Source organism: Peromyscus maniculatus, chromosome 10 (genome assembly GCF_049852395.1).
Source record: "Peromyscus maniculatus bairdii isolate BWxNUB_F1_BW_parent chromosome 10, HU_Pman_BW_mat_3.1, whole genome shotgun sequence".
Classification (NCBI taxonomy): domain Eukaryota; kingdom Metazoa; phylum Chordata; class Mammalia; order Rodentia; family Cricetidae; genus Peromyscus; species Peromyscus maniculatus.
In genome coordinates this window covers 25,157,414-25,170,679 of record NC_134861.1, presented here as the reverse complement: position 1 = coordinate 25,170,679, position 13,266 = coordinate 25,157,414, and the positions used below count along the sequence as shown (strand labels likewise).

At 43.6% G+C, this 13,266-nt stretch overlaps 1 protein-coding gene across 2 annotated transcripts in view; it reads left to right on the top strand.

Moving 5' to 3' along the window:
- Window positions 1-13,266, top strand: part of Commd1 (copper metabolism domain containing 1) — a 124,015-nt gene that overhangs the window by 6,269 nt on the left and 104,480 nt on the right. Inside the window, exon 1 of one of the 2 annotated variants that reach the window (XM_076546116.1) lies at window positions 4,601-5,465. The exons of the other annotated variant lie outside the window; for it this stretch is intronic. Within the exon in view, the coding sequence (XP_076402231.1) occupies window positions 5,370-5,465 (96 nt within the window). The 5' untranslated portion in view covers window positions 4,601-5,369. Of the gene's footprint in view, window positions 1-4,600; window positions 5,466-13,266 lie in introns of those variants that run through there. 2 annotated transcript variants of the gene reach the window in all.

The window sequence follows — 13,266 nt, the reverse complement described above, 5'->3', positions numbered from 1 at the left end:
CGTACACTGTGGCACACATGTGCCTGCAGTCACGTATGTGAATGTGTATGCACACATACATCACACACCCACCCACACATCCTACACACACTAACACGGTGAGCAGTTCAATCTGAACATAATATGAGGGTATGTAGTAAGGAATATTTGGTGGATTAGGCAAGAAAAAGTGAAGCACTTACTCCTTTAATCCTGCTGTCATTGCTGCTTTGAAGCAGGCTACACACCTAACACAGACGGCAGTAGACCTGGTGTCTTACACACCTAACACAGACGGCAGTAGACCTGGTGTCTTACACACCTAACACAGACGGCAGTAGACCTGGTGTCTTACACACCTAACACAGACGGTAGTAGACCTCGTGTCCTGCTCACCTAACACAGCGGTAGTAGACCTCGTGTCTTACACACCTAACACAGACGGTAGTAGACCTGGTGTCTTACACACCTAACACAGACGGTAGTAGACCTCGTGTCTTATACACCTAACACAGACGGTAGTAGACCTGGTGTCTTACACACCTAACACAGACGGCAGTAGACCTCGTGTCCTGCTCACCTAACACAGACGGTAGTAGACCTCGTGTCTTACACACCTAACACAGACGGCAGTAGACCTCGTGTCTTACACACCTAACACAGACGGTAGTAGACCTCGTGTCCTGCTCACCTAACACAGACGGCAGTAGACCTCGTGTCCTGCTCACCTAACACAGACGGTGGTAGACCTCGTGTCTTTCACCTAGAAAATCATGTTCTGCATAGAAACGGAGACCCAGAGGACAGAACAGAGGAAATGTGGAATTCCTAGAGAACACAGTGGGCACTCGTTGGCAATCTCTTTTGATGTGCTGAGGATCAAACCCAGGATCTTGTTCTTGCTAGGTAAGCTTGTAATGCTGAGCTAAACCCAAGCCTGACCCCAGGTAACAGTTTCCTTATTGCCAACTACCTGGCAGTGTGTTGTGCACCATGTTTCTGATTCCTAATTTTCACATTGTTTCTAAATGTTATGTGCTGTTTTCCTGACATTTGTGCTGTAGAATGGAACAACAGTTTCCTTGTTTGGAACATTAGCACTCTAGCTTTACCTGTTAATCACAAAGGGGCAAACATTTCATCTGCTTATGGATATGTGAAGCAGACCATTCATTCACGCCATGGTGTGTGTGTGTGTGTGTGTGTGTGTGTGTGTGTGTGTGTGTGTGTGTGTACACTATGGTGCACATGTGGAGGTCAGAAGACAACTCTTAGGAGGAGGAGTCAGTTTTCTCCTTCCACCACATAGGTTCCAGGGATCAAATTTCCATCTTCAGGTTTGGCTGCACGCACATTTAACCAGTGAACTATCTTGCTGGCCCCACACTATATTTGATTTCTGGATAGTGCCCAAAGAATTGTGAAATTAATAAAGTAGTCATGGTATGTGGGTTAGTGCTCTTAACCAGTGGGCCATCTCTCCAGCCTGTATTTATTGGTTTTTTGAAACAGGGTGTCACTGTGTGCCTGGAACTCACTATGTAGATCAAACTGGCCTCGGATCTACAGAGAGTTCTGGGATTAAAGGTGTGTACCACCAGTCACAGCACATTGTCTAACTTTTTCAGCTCACATTTATAATTTGGTATGAAGAATTAATAATACTATCTGAATTTTTATAATATCCTTACTAGTGTGTACATGTGTAAAGAAGGCAGAATTTTATTATTTTCCCTCTTTAACACTTATTTCTTCAGGCATGTGATAGGTACTTAGTAGACATTCATAGAACATCTGAATGAATGGATAGTGCTTAAATGTGCCAGCTGCATTGAGAAGGTAACCAGAGTTGGGCACAGTGGCATATGCCTGTAGTCCTAACTCCTGAGAGGCTGAGACAGGAGACTTGTGAGCTTAGTTTAGAGCTAGCTTGGGCAATGTGAAAGTACAATTTCTGTGTGGGGAGAACAGAAAATAAGTCAGGGGTGGCAGATTATGGCTGTAGGACTAATCTGGCCTGATGCCCCCATGCTCCTCACCACATGCCCATTCCTATTGTTCTTACAGCTTTGTTTGGTAGTACCATGAGTTATTAAACCCATGGTCATGGCTATGCTAGGCAAGTGTGCTGCAACTCAGTTACATTCTCCATTGTTCTTGTTTTGACAAATAAAGCTTTGCTATAACATGGCCACTGCTCATTCATTTGCTTATCTGTAGCAGCTGTTGCCAATATAATAACAGTGGCTGTGACAGATACTATTTGGCATTAAAAGCCTAAAGTATTTAACATCTGAACATTTACATAAAGATGCTAACCCTTACCTTAAATAATGCAAACAATAGGTCCAGCCTATATTGTTTGCTCCCAGGGTCTGCGGAAGAGTCTACCAACCAGCTGAGGATTCTAATCTGAGGGACATTCAGTGAACCTAAGAACATTGAGTTCTTTAGTCCATTCACTTTATTCTTCTCAGTCAATTCTATCTACACAGTTTCTTTTCTGCTCTCTTACTTAGCTCCTCTCTGTCCCTCCTGCTCTCAGTTCCTTCTGCTGTTCTCTCATCATTCTACTTAGTTCTTTCCATCTCCATCCTCATCTTTGCTCTTCTCCATCCATCCTATTCCCAGTGCTCTCAGAGAACCAGTAAGTATACCCACACAGTAGTTCTTTGGTAAAGCAATGCAGTGTGAGGCTTGAAGTTTTCAGGGTCGCAGAGAGAGGTGATAAGGACCCACACATAAAGCAATAAATGTCAGCTTCCAATTACAACCCAAAAGGGGAGTGACTGAAGGGGAGCTCTCTGGTAAGGTCAACTGAAGGCTAAGATCAATTAGGGAATTTATGTGCTCAAACTATAATCTAGAAATGACTAGATAGAATGTTAGTGGTCAGTAAGTCACAAGAAAGTAAACTGTCTTTGGTGCCGCTTTTTCCGCTCATCCCGGCTGCAGCTGCTTTCTGATAGGGAGGGGGACATATGCTAGGTGGCCAAGCAACCGATGTCAGAGCATGCAGTATTTGGTTAGTAACAGCACTTTCATTCAGAGTAATTGCTGAGGAGAAAATCTAGGAATAGCACCTGGCTGAGGAGGAATAAGAACTTAATTTGCACAAGAAAGAAGCTTGGCACCTATCACCTGCCTGGCCTTGATCTCCTGGGGTCAGTGGGAAGTAACTGCCTTAACTCAGTAACTAGCAAGGGGCTAAAACATCATCCCAGGTATGTGAGCAGTAAATCTCTTAAGTTAGGGTCTTGTGTAAATAACCCAGGGTGAAGGTAAGGAGTTGAGGATTTAATTGTTAGTGGTTCTTTTCTCTATCTGTGAGTGAGATGAGCTAATGTTTACCTGTGTGCAGTTTTGTCCTTGGAAAAAGGTATCTTAGCTGAATGATGAGCTAATGTTTACCTGTGTGCAGTTTTGTCCTTGGAAAAAGGTATCTTAGCTGAATTATGAGCTAATGTTTACCTGTGTGCAGTTTTGTCCTTGGAAAAAGGTATCTTTGCTGAAATACTTTTGTCTGGAGAATGGCCCTGGCCAGATACATGTTAATGAAAAATAAACGCAGCTGGGGACAGTTGTCCAATTACCCCAAATGTATAGGGAAAGTTGTGCCCAAGATTGAGATGCAGTCGTGAGATCACGTGTACACATAACATGGAGATGCACGGTAAATGGGGAGAATCATAGCTGTTATTGCACAAGAAGTTTACAACAAGAGACAGCCAGTTCATTCAAAAGGCAGTAATTCCATAACGCCTTGCGTGATGGTTTCCTCTAATAGAACCCTTAGTTCTGATCGGTTGGCCTTCTGAACTCTAGCTGTCACTGCTGTACACTCTCACGGACTTGCACTACCAGCAGCTCTCAATACTTAAACATCTGTTCTTAAATTTACCATGTTAGTATTTGGAAGTAATATGTGTAAATTATGTTTAGAAGTTGGTTACTTGGTAGATACCTAAAAATTTCACTAACTTGTTCTCAAGACTTGAGATTGGATTAAAAAAGATCATTATGAGCTGGAAAGATGGCTCACAGGTTAAAGCACTCAGACAAGCACACACAGACACAGACACACACAGACACACACTCCCCCCTAAGCCTCCAAACAAAGAAAAATGAAGAAAAAAGACACACGCCTTTAATCCCAGCACTCTGGAGGCAGAGGGAGGTGGATCTCTGTGAGTTTGAGGCCAGCCTGGGCTACATTGTGAGTTCCAGGACATCCAAATCTACACAGAGAAACCTAGTTTCAAACAAACAAACAAACAAACAAACAAAAAAAATTACTCTTAGATGAGGTGGTGGTACATTCCTGTGATCCCAGCAGCAGCTGACAGGTAGAGGCAGGCAGATCTTTGGGAGTTCAAAGCCAGTCTAGTTTACATAGCAAGTTCCAGGCCAGCCAGGGTTACATAGTGAGAACCTGTCTAAAAACAAGGGACATTAGTGTTGTGTACTCCTATGTGCTCTTTTTTAGTAAAACATATTCAAAGGCTATAAAAATAATGTTAATATACTAGTAAGTATAATAAAACATCACAGTTTAATGTAATCTTGATTATCACAAGAAAACTCAACATATGAATGCTAGTTTAAACTGTATGGGAAATAACACCAATAACATTAAACTAAGAATTATAACAGCAAAAGACTAAGGAACAATGAATACCTGGTTCTGTTAAAGCCACAAGATTGTCACTTGGTTGGGAATTAGATGGCGTCACCATGCCTTTCCTTTGTAATCAGTTTTGTTTTGAATATCTTGGGGTGTCTGAAAGAGACTGGGTTGGGTTTTTAATTCTGTAGTGGAGTTTTGTTGTTGCCTGGTCCCAGGTTCTAGGGCCCAAGTGATGCTGTCTCAGCCTGGCTCAGGATCTGTGGCTCTGGCTTTGTGGGCCTGGACTGTCGTCCTCTTCTCTTCCTCTTCTTGAACTGTGCCTCTCATGACCCCTTGTTTCCTGTTTGTGAGATTTCTTCCTGTGAGTACTCTTCCTCTCTGACTCCCTGTTTCTCTTGGAGGAGTGGTGTGGACTAGAGTGGGCAGTCCTTGCCTTGCCATAGTATTCCTCATGGTGGTCCTTCCTCTCCTTCTTGTCTGAGTTTTTACCAGAGAAGCCAGTCCAAGCTGGAGACAGGTGGATGTCTCTGTTAGCTTCTCTAAATTCATTGTTGGGATTTCTGAACACATGAAGAAAGTTGCAGTGCTTTCCTTTTGGACACTTTTGCATTTCAAATAACCCACAAATTGCAATTTTCCACCGGGTCACTGGGCAGAATTCACACTGAAGCTGTCGTCCCGCGTACCATCTTCCATTAAAGAGAGAGAGGGCTGCCTGGCATTCTTCTTCCGACTGGTACTGAACATACACATTGCCCCGCAGATGAGGCTCCAAGTTGCAGCTCACCTTGAACTGAATCACCTTCCCCACGTTCTTGAACTCGGGCAGCACATCATGGTAGAAGTCCAGGAACTGCTGGTAGGTCTCCTCCTCGCTGTACTCCAGGCTGGCGTCGGAGTCATAGTCGTCCCTCCTGCACTGCTCCATCCCAAATGTTGTAAACATGCTCTTCACAAGAAGGGTGGGGCTGGACGTGGGGAAGTCGTGTTTCCGTGAGCACCTGTTTCCAAAGCGGCACGCTCCCGTTTTACTGTAGAAGGGGCAGCTGGCTCGGGATCTCTCCAGGCGCAGTTCCCGGGGCGGCTCTGGGTTCTGCCAGGTGCCATCGTTTTCAGCCTGGTCCAGCATTTTCTGCACCGCTTCCTCTCGTTCCCTCTTCTCTTGGAGCTTCTGCTCCTCCTCCTCTCTCTGTTTTTTCTGTTGTTCTTCCCATTCCAACTTTATCCGCCTCTCCTGTTCTTCCCTCTGTTTTCTAGCGGCTTCTTCTTTTTTCTTCTTTATTCTGAATTCTTCTTGTGCCTTCTCCTCCCTCAGCAGCCACTCTTCGTGGAGTTTTTGTCGCTCCAGCTCCAACAATTTCTCTTTCAGTTGTTCCTCAGTAGAAACCTCCTCCTCCTCCTCTTCCGGTGGGGCTGCGAGGTCTCTCAGCCGAGCCATATTCTGCCGACGTTTCTTGCGTTTCTCCTTCCTCAGGGCAGCCCTGTATTTTTTGTGGCTCAGTTTTTCAGGAATCACAGTCTCTGGTGTTGCCATCTTACCGCAGAGCGTGGATGCCTTCCCAGATATCGCGATAATTTTTCTTTGGCGCGCTGTGGATTGAAAAATCTCACCCACTGCTAAGTTGTTCTGCTTTTTAAAGTTGCCTCCCTGAACAGCGATTACAACCTGGCACCGACAGGCTCAGCTGTCTTTTTTTCTCACCACCCTAGAGGGCTGAACTGGCTGAGTCACGGTTGTGTGAGCGCAGTGCGCCAGTAGGAGTGTGTGCGCATGCGCACGCAGGGAGTCAAAGGCCGGACTGGAATTCGGCTTGGAAGTGCGCCAGCTGCTTGAGCCCGCACTTCCGGCTCCCTGTGTCCTCCCCCTGTCGCCCCCCCCCCCCGACTGCTCCCCTAGGGCCCTGAGCCTGGTGCTCTAGCACTCCTCGGCGCTGGGTGCCGGTAGCCCCAATTCCAGGGCGCTTTTATGTGGGCGCTGGTGACGGAAATTAGGTTCTCAAGCTCATTTGGCAAGGCTTTACCAACTTAGCCCTCTCGCTGGCCCTGGTTCCTCTCTAGAATGTTTTTTTTTTTTTTTTTTTTTTTTTTTTTTAACATTAAATGAGTTTTGTTATTTGCAAAAAGAGTTTGCATTTGATGTGTAATGCAGTGTTGTGGGGTATTCACCGGAGAAGAATGGGTTTCCTGGGTAGCCTTATGGGTTTAAGCTAATAGAAAGTTATTTCGTTTTTAAGACAGGGTTTCTCTGTGTAGCCCTGGCTGTCTTGGAACTCATTCTGTAGACCAGACTGGCCTCAAACTCACAGAATTCTGCCTGCTTCTATGTTGCAAGCAAGAAGTACTCGTAGTTAGTATAACAAAAGTTATATTTTATTATGCAAAGTCTCATCACATAAGGTTCACATTCTAAATTCCTAATTACATCCTAAGCTTATCTCCCCTAAAACACAAAAGCCATCTCCTGGATTAATATACTTCAGTTAACAAGAACACTTAGCCAGAACTACAGAAGCCAAAAAGCAAGGTTAGTACATTTAGAGACTTGCCCAGAACTAGGGACTGTGATGGATTAGGTCTTTGTTTTTATTTATTGGTGGGTGGTGCTGTCTATGTGCTGAGTTTTACAGCCTGAAAGACACTTCCATCATGGAGTCAGTTGTGCTAAGGTCTGGGGCCCTGTTACAGTAGAAAGACTTTTTCTGTTACTGTATGGTTTGGATAATAAAATAAAACATCAATAACGAATGTGTGAGATGGCTCAGCAGTTAAGAGCACTGACTGTTCTTCCAGAGGATCTGGGTTCAATTCTTAGCACCCACATGGCAGCTTACAACTTTCTGTAACTTCAGTTCTAGGGGACCTGACACCCTTACACAGACATACATGCAAACAAAACACCAATGCATGTAAAATAAAAATAAATTTTAAAAATGTGTGAGTACATTATTTGAGATAGGGTCTCTGTTTTTTTGTTTTGTTTTTGAGACAGAGTTTCTCTGTGTAATAGCTCTGGCTGCCCTGGAACTCTCTTTGTAGACGAGGCTGGCCTCAAACTTAGAGATTGGTCTGTTTCTGCCTCCCGAGTGCTGGGATTAAAGGTGTGTGCCACCATCATCCAGTGGGTTTCATTCTTTTTTTTTTTTTTTTTTTTTTGGTTTTTTTCGAGACAGGGTTTCTCTGCGTAGCTTTGCGCCTTTCCTGGAGCTCACTTGGTAGCCCAGGCTGGCCTCGAACTCACAGAGATCCGCCTGGCTCTGCCTCCCGAGTGCTGGGATTAAAGGCGTGCGCCACCACCGCCCGGCGGGTTTCATTCTTATTAAAGCAAGCTATCCTGGGATTCACTGGGTAACCCAGGCAGGCCTTGAACTTGCAGTGATTCTCTTGCATCTGTCTCTTGAGGGTTGGCATAACCCAACATCCTGAGCTAAATATGGGCTCATAAATAGAAGAGAGCATACTTTTAGGTTTTAGCTATAAGCTGTAGTTTTATTTTTCTACGGTAGGTGGCAGTGGAATATTGGTTTGCTAATATGCTGCAGGAATCCACAATGTTTAAATGTTTTCTTTTTCTGGAATGTTCTAGTTGGAAAAATGCTTTTGCTGGCTATTCAACAGTAAGAATTTTGTGTACAAAAAGAAATATAAACATTTGGCTTGGTATTTTGAAATTAGAAATGATTTTTTAATAAAAATGTTTCAATGGGACTATAGAGATGACTCATTGGTTAAGAACTCTTATTGTGATCTGAGTGGTGGTAGTGCATGCCTTCACAAGTACATGGATGGCAAGTACATGCCCACATACAGATGGATAAATTAATGTAGTAGAATTTAATTAAAGTGGGGAGCTGGGTGGTGGTAGCACACGACTTTAATCCCAGCTTTCAGGAGGCCGAGGCAAGTGCATCTCTGTGAGTTTGAGGCCACCCTGGTCTACAGAGTGAGTTCTAGAACAGCTAGGGCTACACAGGAAACCCTGTCTTGAAAAATAAAAAGAAACAAACAAACAAAGAGCTCTTGTTGCTCTTCAAGAAGATTCAAGTTTGATTCCCAGCACTCAAATGGTGACGCACAACCATCTGTAACTGAAGTTTTAGGGGTCAGAGGTCCTTCTGTCCTCCAGGACACCAAGTGGTATACACATGCATACACCCAGGCAAAACATTCATACACATGAGCTAGACAAATCCAAAAATTAAACAGCAATTGTTTCAACTAATTCCTTTATTTAACAAAAAGAATTACAGACAATTTTGTATAGCCAGGCATAGTGCTTGTACATGTCTGTAGTCCTAGAACTGGGGAGGTAGGAGGGGGATTGGGAGATCAAGGTTATCCTTGACTACAGCCTGGCTTCTATGATACTTGTTTCTGGAACAGGAAAAAAAAAATACCACCACCAAAATAACAACAACAAAATCCAAGGAATTTTTGAGAAGTAGCTGAGAGTTCTACATCAGGATCCATAGGCAGCAGGAAGATAGAGACTTTGGGCCCAGAATGGGCTTTTTTTTCTTCTTCTTTTTTTTTTTTAAACCTCGAAGTCCACTCCCAGTGACACATCCCCTCTAACATGGTCATCCTTCCAGATAGTGCCACTCCCTCATGACCAAGTATTCAAATTTGTGAGCCTGTGGAGGCCATTTCCATTCTAACCACCATATCCTCCTAAGACCATGCTCTAAAGGCTTGCACCTTCGTCTGATGGCCTGCCCAGAGGCGGTGGGAACGCTTGATAATTTGGGGCCTAGTTGGAAGAAGTATGTTACCAGGGATGCTTTTGAAAGGTATATTTTTTCAGTCTTTGTCATGCTCTCTCTTCCTCTCCCTCCCTCTTTCTCTCCTCTCTCTCTTTCTCTTTCTTCCCATCCTCCCTTCCTTCCTTGCTTGGCTATCTTTCCTGATTTTCTATAGTTTTTTTCCCCTGGTTTTTTCAAGACAGGGATTCTCTGTGTAGCTCTGGCTGTCCTGGAACTTGTTCTATAGACCAGGCTGACCTCAAACTCACAAATCCTCCTGCCTCTGCCTCCTTAGTGCTGGGATTAAAGGCCTACGCCACCACACCCGGCAACATTTACTTACATGTTTGAATGTTTTGCCTGATTGTATGTATGTGTGCCACATGTGTGCCCTCAGGAGCCAGGAGATGGCGCCATATCCCCTAAAACTGGAGTTACAGATGGATGTGAGCCACCGTGTGGGTGCAGGAATCAAACTCATGACCTCTAGAAGAGCAAGTTCCCTTAACCACTGAGCCATCCTGCCAGATCTCTAATAATCTTTTTAGGTCTCTTAAAGTCAGTAATAGGGTTAGAGAGATGCTTTTCTATATTTTTAATGTTTACAAACTGTGACCCATAAAAAACAATATGAACGTCAGACGTCAGTGTGATAAATTGTCTCATTTTTGCCCTCCCAGGGCAGAATTGGGCACTTAGAACAGAGACTGGATGGCAAAGTCTAAAATATTCATGTCTGGCCTTTTTGTGAAAAAAAAAAAAAAAGAAAAAAATGCCTAGAGCCTGCTGAGAATCTTAGTGTTTGAAAATGCCTCACCATGTTACCCGTTCTGCTGTTAATGGGAATCCTGCTTTGCCTGTTCCGAGTAGAAGACCCTACTTTTTTCTTGAGGCAGGACTTCGTTGTGTCCCAGGCTGGCCCTGCACCTGCGGTTACCTGGTGTGACCCACGGGGCACGCACCAGCTTGAGGGCCCGGCTTCTCACCGTGCTGCGCGTCTGCTGCTCTCTCCTGTTTCTCTTACTGAGCACAGACCCAGTTTGGTCTGTCATAGGATGGTTTTACACGTTTCTGTACAGTGGAATTTGGCTCTGTTCTGTCATTACAGAGACTGTAAGGTAGTCCCTGTGCCCGCAGTTCTGTTTCTTTTAGATTTTTTTCCACAATGAAGAAGCAGCTTTCTTAGCAGCTACAAAGAAGAAAATTAGATACATGTATCTAATGCTCTAAACCCCACGGTCTCCTGCATGTGCAGTGGGCATGCTCCACTACTGAGTACACCCTCAGAACTCCCAGGTTGTATGTTTTCCTATCCTTGTCAAACTTTTGAGGCCTTTTTTTTTTTTTTTTTTTTTTTTTTTTTTGTGGTTTTTCAAGACAGGGTTTCTCTGTGTAGCTTTGCGCCTTTCCTGGAACTCGCTTGGTAGTCCAGGCTGGCCTCGAACTCACAGAGATCCGCCTGCCTCTGCCTCCCAAGTGCTGGGATTAAAGGCGTGCGCCACCACCGCCCGGCTCATTTTTTTTTTTTTTGGAGTGTTGGAGGATGTGCTCTGACCCAAGGCCTATAAACACCTCTCGTGCCTGCCCTGCTTGTCACTGAATTAGTAGTATAGAAATTAGTAATTTCTCTTAGTCCCATCCTGTGTCGTACTCTTCTGCCTCGTGCACACACAGGTTTCCCTGTAGCCCTGTCTGTCTGTCCTGGAACTCACTCTGTAGACCAGGCTGGCCTTGAACTCAGAATCTGCCTGCCTCTGCCTCCTGAGTATTAGATTAAAGGTGTGTGCTACCACTGCCTGGCAGTTGTTATTATTATTATTACTATTATTTTATTATTGTTTTAAGATAAGATCTTAAAACTGGTCTCAAAATTGCAACCTTCCTGACCCAGCCCCTAGAAGGCACGAGCCACCAGGCCCAGCTTTTTCTAGTTCTTTAATGATCTTTTTAATTCAGCCAGTACACTCAGGCACATAAAATGAAATAAACTTAAAAAGACACAAGTACTAACTTACGTTCTTGAGTTATACACAGCACAAATCAAGTATTCTCTCTCCCAAAGAAGCCCAGAGGCTGTTGACAGTACTGTAGTAGTTCTGAAAATGAAGGGGGAAGGAAGATTCTTTTATTTTGTAATTATTTTTGGAGACTTCCTACCCTTAAATGTCCCAGTTGGCAGAAATGTTCATTTGGAGCTTAGAGCTCGCTCAGTGGCTCACACTATAATTCCAGCATCATAGTACTTGGGAGGAGGTAGCAGGTGAAGTTCAAGGTCATCTTTGGCTACATAGTAAGTCCAAGGCCATCCTGGATACATGCAACCCTGTATCAAAGAACAATGTCAGGCAGATCAAGTAAAGACATTTGCTGCAAAACCTGTTGACCTGAATTAATCTGTAGAACCCATTCCTGTAAATTGTCCTCTGACCTCCACATGTGTGTGCATGAATGTAGGTGGAAGTTTCTGTCCTTCCAGCAGCTTCCAAATAAACACACTGAAGCATATATTAACTACAAATGCTTGGCTGATAGCTCAGGCTTATTACTAACTAGCTTTTACAACTTAAGTTAACCCATTTTTATCAATCTATGTATTGCCATGTGGTTTGTGGCTTTACCTGTCCTCCAGCATGTCTTGCTTTCTCTGTCTCTTCTGATGACTCCTCTGACTCTGCCCTTCTCCATCCCAGCATCCTTATTAGGTTGTCCTGCCTGTACTTCCTGCCTGGCTACTGCTTTCTATTAACAACACATATCCATAGTGTATTGTTCCACAGCACATGCACAAACAAAATTAAATGTGAGTGAAGAAGAAGAAAACTATCTTGTAGTGAATATGGTTGCCTACAGCTATAATTCTAACAATTGGGAGATGGAGACACAGAGTTACCCTCAGCTGTGTAGCTAATTCAGGGATAGCTTGGGCTATATGAGACCTTGATTCAAGGAAGAAAACAAAAACAAATCACCTTAGCTGCTGGCCAGAGATATGACATCACCTTTAGGAGAGATCACCTGAGTACAGACACCTGTCTGGAGGAAAAAAGTTAGAATCAAATTCGTAGAATTACAGTTGGCTTTATTTTTCATGATATCTAGGTTAACTGTGAATTAGTTTTAGAATGACTAAAATTATAAATCATTTTGTTGAATAACCGTGTAATTTAATATAATGCTAATGCAATGTTCCGTAATTAGACTTGGGTAATGTGGAAGACAGCAATTGCTTTCAAGATATCTAGCCTTGGGATTTTGCTGAAGCAGATAGAAAGTTTTTTCTATTAAGCTGTTCTTTTTTTAAAGTTTTATTTTATGTCCATTAGTGTTTTGCCTGCGTGTTCGTCTGTGTGAGGGTTTCTGATCCTCTGGAACTGGAGTTACAGCAGGTGTGAGCTGCCATGTGGGTGCTGGGAATTGAACTGAGAACCTCTGGAAGAACAGTCAGTGCTCTTAACTGCTGAGCCATCTCTCCAGCCCCTAAGCTGTCCTTTTAGATATTCAGAGTAGTAAGATTAGAAAGCTGGTCTGACTAGTGGAGTTGAAAACAGAAGATAGCACTTTTTTTTCATTAATAAAGTGAAAGTTCCTTCAACATTCTGTTTGATTAGATTTAGTTATTAATTTTCTTTGATGTGAGATTCATAAACTGAATGGTGTATGGTTCAGAATTGGAGTATTCCTTTTAATCATGTGACAGAACAAAATATGAGGTATCTCATTCATTCTTTTTTTAGGTTTTTTGAGACAGGGTTTCCCAGTGTAGCTTTGCGCCTGTCCTGGAACTCACTCTGTAGACCAGGCTGGCCTCGAACTCACAGAGATCCACCTGGCTCTGCCTCCTGAGTGCTGGGAATGTTCCACCACCGCCCGGCTTCATTCATTCTTGTATGCAAAATATTGTGCTAAGTGTGTTAGTAAATT